The sequence below is a fragment of the Fukomys damarensis genome, unplaced genomic scaffold (genome assembly GCF_012274545.1).
Source record: "Fukomys damarensis isolate Sample0158 unplaced genomic scaffold, DMR_v1.0_HiC HiC_scaffold_39, whole genome shotgun sequence".
In the NCBI taxonomy this organism is placed as follows: domain Eukaryota; kingdom Metazoa; phylum Chordata; class Mammalia; order Rodentia; family Bathyergidae; genus Fukomys; species Fukomys damarensis.
In genome coordinates, this window is record NW_022900951.1 from 125,667,462 (window position 1) to 125,673,770 (window position 6,309).

At 49.8% G+C, this 6,309-nt stretch overlaps 1 protein-coding gene across 1 annotated transcript in view; it reads left to right on the forward strand.

Moving 5' to 3' along the window:
- The first annotated feature begins 4,978 nt into the window (after positions 1–4,978).
- Positions 4,979–6,309, forward strand: part of Cnga2 (cyclic nucleotide gated channel subunit alpha 2) — a 5,953-nt gene continuing 4,622 nt past the window's right edge. Inside the window, exons 1-2 of the mRNA XM_010639787.2 lie at positions 4,979–5,235; positions 5,634–5,726. Coding sequence (XP_010638089.1) covers positions 5,126–5,235; positions 5,634–5,726 — 203 coding nt within the window. The 5' untranslated portion in view covers positions 4,979–5,125. The remainder of the gene's footprint in view (positions 5,236–5,633; positions 5,727–6,309) is intronic.

A 6,309-nucleotide genomic window follows, 5' to 3' on the forward strand; every position in this document is an offset into this window, starting at 1 on the left:
ATTATGATTTGTCTTGGTGTCGTTTTCATGGTGTGTGTGTGTGTGTGTGAGTGCAAGCTTGGGTGTCACTGTTTATATAAATATAAATAGATATACACAAGTTAGAAAACATTTCAATTATGTTATCCTCCCTCTCCTTCCAGGACAAAGTTGCACCCATATCACTCCAATGAATCTATAGCACAGCTTATACCACAGCCTTTTTCTGATTCTTTTTTCTATGCTTCATTTTGGACAGTTTGGTTGTATTGTCTGTAAGTTCACCGATCTCTTACAGTATCTGATCTTCCATTAATCTCAGGCACAGTCTAATCCTCCACACCCATGGGCTCTGCAATTCAACCAACCATGAACTGAAGATCTTTTTAAAAATTTCACGTGTACTGAACACGTAGACTTTTCTTCTTGTTACCACCCCTAGACCACACAGGCTAACAGCCACTGACACATTTATACTGTATTAGGTATTATAAGTAATCTTAGAGATGATAAAATGTGGGAGGATGTGTAGGTTACATACAAATATTCCTCTCTGTCAATTTACATAGGGCCTTGAACATTAGTGCATTCAGTTATGCACAGCAGGGTCTTGAAAGATATTGAGGGATGGCTGTAGTGAATTTTTCATCTCACAAATGCTACTTTTGATCTCTAGAAGGTTGACTTGGGTCTTTTTGCACATTCCATACCCCACCTTAACTTTTTGAACAAATGAACTAAAGTGGTATAGTAACTTTTGATTTCGTGTCTGCTAATTCTACATTTGTGCCAATCCCAGGTTTGTTTCAATTTATAGAGCACTTCCTCCTCATTATGGAGAAACTATGCGCTTGTCTGGTAACTTCCGATAGATACTACACTTTGTGAGTTTTACCTTATCGGATTCTGGGTATTTTTATATTTCTAAAATCACTCTTGAATCTTGTTTTGGGGATGCTGTGAAATTACTGGGAAGGAGCTGTGTTCTTTTAAGTCTGCTGTTAAGATTTTTCAGTGGACTGTGATAGCGCTCAGTCTTAAGGACTACGAACCCTTCTCTGATACCCTGTGGATCATTGGGTTTTCCAGGCTGACAGCATGAGGCCCCGTGTGAGAGGTGAGGGTCTAATTTTAGGCGATGGTTCTGGCTTCAACAGGAATAGCTTCCTCATTGGTGTACACTGACACATGCTCAGCTGGATCCTTGAAAGTGACCCTGTTCAGTTGCCAGAGTTTTCTGTCTCTCTGTCTCTGTCTCTCTCCCCACCCCCTGTGCAGTTCTCTCCTCTCCAGTGTTCTGCTTTGGTCTCTTGGGATTCCCTCTGTGCTACCTCAACCCAGGAAACCAGTCAGGTTCCACCCATATTTCCCCTCCCTTTGCTATGGCCTAGAAAGTCTTCCAAGGGAGCTATCTGGGGGAGTCACAGGGTTCATATCACCCGTTTACCGCCTGCTAGGGAACACCACCCTTTGTTGCTTATTGAGGAGAGGATTGGAAACTATTGTTTCATATCTTGTTCTCAGTGGGGCGGTTGGATTCCGGGGAGGTTGGCTTTCACCCTGGTGATTCCATCCTTGCCAAGTGGAGAAGTGTTGAATGTCCCACTAAAATCCTCATTGGTACAGCAGCGGCCTGAGCTGAGTAAGTAAAGTAGAGAGGAAGTAGTGGACTGGGGAAACGCAGGGACCACACATAGATTATTCATCCCAAACATTCATTGAACATCTGCTGTGCTGAGAAAATACAGATCCAGATGGTACTGATGGAGATGGCAAGAAACGACGGATGCGGGGCATGCAACACGCTTTGCATACACGGAGGGAGTGGGTGTGAAAGAAAGAGAGGAGTCAGGATGGCGCCGAGGCCTCTGACCCGAGTCACTGGGAGAGCGGCATTGCCTTAGCTGAGATGCAAATAAGGGTTGGAGGGGAGATGGGAAGTTAAGCTTTGCACATACTGAGCCAGAGATGTTTATTCAAAACCCACCTGGTTATGTCAAGGGGACAAACTGGAGTTCAGGGAAGAGGGGGCTGGTGTTCCGTGTCCGTAGCTCATTAGCATCCAGCTGTAAAGCCAGACAGGAGAGGGGCTCCATTCAGGGACTGGGTTCAGAACCCTCCAACATTGAGAGTTGGTGAGGAAGAGGAGAGTTCTTCCAAAGACACAGAAGAACGATCGGTGACGAGGAGAATAAAGCAAGGTTTTAAGAAGGAGGGAGTGAATAAGCTGTCAGGCATGGCTGAGAGACAACAGAACGGGAACAGAGTAGTGACTTTTGGGACTGACTGTGCTCCTGGCTGTCTACTCTTTCAATCCAGGAGCAATGCTGGGTGAGAGACCCTGCCAGGCTTGTGTCTCTCACCTCAATACCCAGCCCAGGACCTGGCACACAGCAGCCATCTTCAGTTTGTGCCTGGACTAGATGAGTGAGTGAAAGTGACAGGCAGCGACACGCACTTGAGCCACCCATGAACTTTGAGTCTTGGTGATCTTGTCTATTCACTTGCTCCTTCTCTCTCTACCCTGAACATCTCCACCCATACTCGGAAGGAACTGTCCTCTCAACCATCTCAGCCAGGGTTCCAGAGGTTTTTTTGAGCCTGGGTGCCTTTCTATAAAGTCCTGGGCTAGTTTCTCAGCTTGTGAACAAAGTGAAATGAGGCCCATAATGTGCTGTGATTGAAACTGGGTTTTCGGTGGCGTCACCCTGTCTTACTGTCCATCTCTGCTCTCTGTGGAAGCTGTATGGCCTGTTGTCTTTCTGGCCAGGCCTGGCTTTGTCCTCGAACTCATCATGTTTCCCTTGTCCACCACCCCCAGTGGCCATTTTGAAACCCTCTGGCCTCCACCAAAGCCCGTATGTCCTGTAGCCCGGTGCGTCTGAAGTTGAAACTCCTCTCACTGTACCCTCACCTACATCTAAAATGTCTGGCACCTCCTTCTTTCCGGGGCTGCTCCTCAGTAGCTTCTCCCTGTAACCCTGAGAGGTCTTCTCTCTTCCTCTGACACCTGTACCCAGTCCTCACACCCACCTTGCCTGGGCTCTGGCCTCAGTTGGGGCTGGGCCAAAGCACAAATATTTTCATTCTCTACTGACTCTTCTCCCAACCTTTCGATTTGCTTTCTTATCTCCTTCATGTAAAATAATAACAGTAGCAACACAGAGAAACTTTCCCAACCTCACATGCTGCTTGGTTCCCACTCTATCTCTGCCCATTCTCAGTCAAGCTGATAGAGAATTAGCTACGTGCCTTATCTCCTGCTCCTCCTGTTCCATCCCTGCCTCCAAAACCCTGTGAAACACATCCCCTGTTATCACCAGGCGTCCTGGGTCACCAGCAAGGCCCCTCTTGTCCCAACCTGCAGCCCACATAAGCTCTCATCTCAGTGCAGGGACAGTGCGGGTCTCTCCAGGCCGCCCTTATCTCCCTGACATTGTCCCAACAGACTACTCCCTGCCTGAATCTCACCCTCCCCTAGGCACGATCTTATGCTTCTCACACCCCTTGGCCTCTCCTCCTCCTCATCCACTTAGCAACTTAGGCTGTCTGTCATGTTGGTAGCTTCTCAGAGCTCTGCTCTCAGACTTCTTCTCCATGCTCATGATATGGAGGGTGGGCTCATTTCCCCCGAGGGCTTCAGCTCCCGGTTCACCTACATGGTTTCCATGGGCCCCTCCAGTTCAAACCCCAGGGAATATGCCAGGCTGGCCATAGTTGGCTGCTGCAGGCTTAGAAGGCCATGGTGTGATCAGGAGACCAGGCCAGGGACACTGGGAGAGAAGGCAATAGACATACAGATGCTTGATATGTCTGGGGAGTCATTCCAGGAAAGAGGGTGCTTGGCTCTGATGAAGGAAGCAAAAAGTCACAGTTGACATGCACATTTCTGACTCGAGGGACTGGGAAGAAGGCAGGCCCCCCTCATGAGGTGGGTATGTCAAGGGGGAAGCCCAATTGTAGATGAAGATGTCAAGTTCTGTTTTAGTTGTGTCCATTTGGCATTTGAGGCTCCTCAAAGGAGATATCCCACAGGCAGCTGAAGATAGAATTGGGCAGCTGGGGAGAGACTTCCTGGCCTGCGGACCTATTTAATCAAAGAGTCTGGACTGGATAAGGTCTCCTGGAGAGCACCGATGAGAACCACAGGGCTGACAGTTGGTTAGGTGAGGCAGGGAATTATCTGTCTGTCCTTGTTTGCCAGCGGGCAGCAGACCGGGGGTGCGTCTGCACTTCCTCACACCGAGGCAGAAGCCCAGAGAGAGTATACGTGTGTGCTGTGTCCCCAGAGTTGGCCAGTTCTCCTTTTCACCCTCCAGCCTGGTCTCCAACACCACCCTTTCCATGAGGCCAGCTAGAAAACTGATCAGTGTGCATGGGCCTTGGCTTTGTTTGCATTGTCTGGAGCTTTCTGTCTCCATGGTCCGCTGCCTCCTGGGTGCAAACAGGGACTCACAGATGCTGGTCCCTTTCCCTCAGGTGCCCTCATTAGCATCCTGATGCCATAGTCCCACAGAGAGCAGCAGATGAGCATCTCTGAGGCTGCTTGACATGCCTGCCGTCACCATGGCGACAGCGTCAGGAGCTGGAACGCACTAGGTGGGGTGGACACCAGGATTAGCTTCAGGGTGATCAGTCCAGCAGTAGGGACCCTAGGAAATCTGGTTGCTGTTCCCATATGTGCAGCCCAAGCAGGGAACACCTGCTCTGAGTATCTGCTGCCCAAGGCTCCTGACTCTGTAGCAAGAAACGCTGTGGGACACACCCTCCCTTCTGCCTCCTGGGCTGTTTCCTCTCAGTCTATTTTGCATAGTCTTTCTCCTCTGCTCAACTCCCCAGTGCAGGGGCAAACCTCAGCACCCCAGATACTTCAGCTTTGTCTCAGTGCCAGGCTCTGAAGGCCAAGAAACTGACAATTTCTCGGGCTCTGATATGACATTTCACATGAAGACAGTGCCACACTACACAATGGGGGTTTGTTTCCTTCACCCCTGGGAAGTTTTGGGCACACAAATTAGCTAGCTGGGCCCTGGTAGTGTTCTCACCCTACTCACCAGTAGCTCACCTGCCCTCTAAGGGTACCTGGGCACTCCATGACCTTCCATGGTTGTGCCCTTGGCAGGTGAGTCCCAGCTGTACATGGAGGATGACAGAAAAATCCAACGGTGTGAAGAGCTCCCCAGCCAATAACCACAACCATCATGCTCCCCCTTCCATCAAGGCCAATGGCAAAGATGACCACAGGACCAGCAGCAGGTGAGTCTGCTAGTCCGCCAAGGCGGGGTGGTTTCAGAGGTGGCTGCCTCATTGTCATAGAGCAGGAGGTCCTTGGCTCGACGACCTCTCCCAATGGGACAGTGAGATTTCTTGTCGTGTTCCAGGGGTGAGACAAGTCATGCCCAGAGGACACTGGATTCTCTGTGCTCCTTTTTTAGTGTGTGGTACCACGATCGAACCCAGGGCCTTTATACTGAGCTACATCCACAGCCCCAATTTCTTTCTTTCTTTTAAAAAAAAATGACACAAGGTCTCATTAAGTCCCTCAGTCCCCCAGGTTGGGCTTGAACTTGAGGTCATCCTGCCTCGGTCTTCCGGAGTGCTGGGATTACACGTATGCACCATTATACCCAGCACATCTATTCCTTTCTCTGCAGACCACAGTCTGCAGCTGACGATGACACTTCCTCAGAACTGCAGAGGCTGGCAGATGTGGACGCCCCTCGGCGGGGGAGGCTTGACTTCCAAAGGTGAGTTCTTCCACTAACCTGCTGCCCGCTTCTGTCAGGGTTGACATCTCTTTCCCTCAGCCCCACTAGGCCTTTCTGTAAGACCCAGAGGCCTGAGCAACTCCAAGGCTCCTGTGAGGCGAGCTGGCCACCTCAGCATTGGCTGGAGGTATTCTTCACAGCTGAGGGGCCTAGATAGGTGGCCCCAAGGTCATTATGCACAGGGAAATCATCCTGGCTTGTCCTACCTTATCTCAACATCTGTCTTACCCTGAAGACTTCCTGTTTGTTCTTCACATTCACTTGAGATGGTGCCTTTTACAGGATATCTTTCTCACTCCTAACCCCCAGAATGCATTCTTGGTCCTGCCTCAGCCCCAGCCCTTGCCCTCAGTGTTGGCCTCTATCCCAGTTCTCAGAACACAGGAAATCAAGGCCTGATCTGTTTCCAGTTTCCCTCTGCATCTTCCTTACCAGACAATGAGCTCTAAGAGACAAGTCCTTTCAGAACAGCAAAGGTCTCTTTTCTGGCTCAATCATATCCTCTCTCTCTCTCTCTCTCTCTCTCTCTCTCTCTCTCTCTCTCTCTCCTTCTTTAGGATTG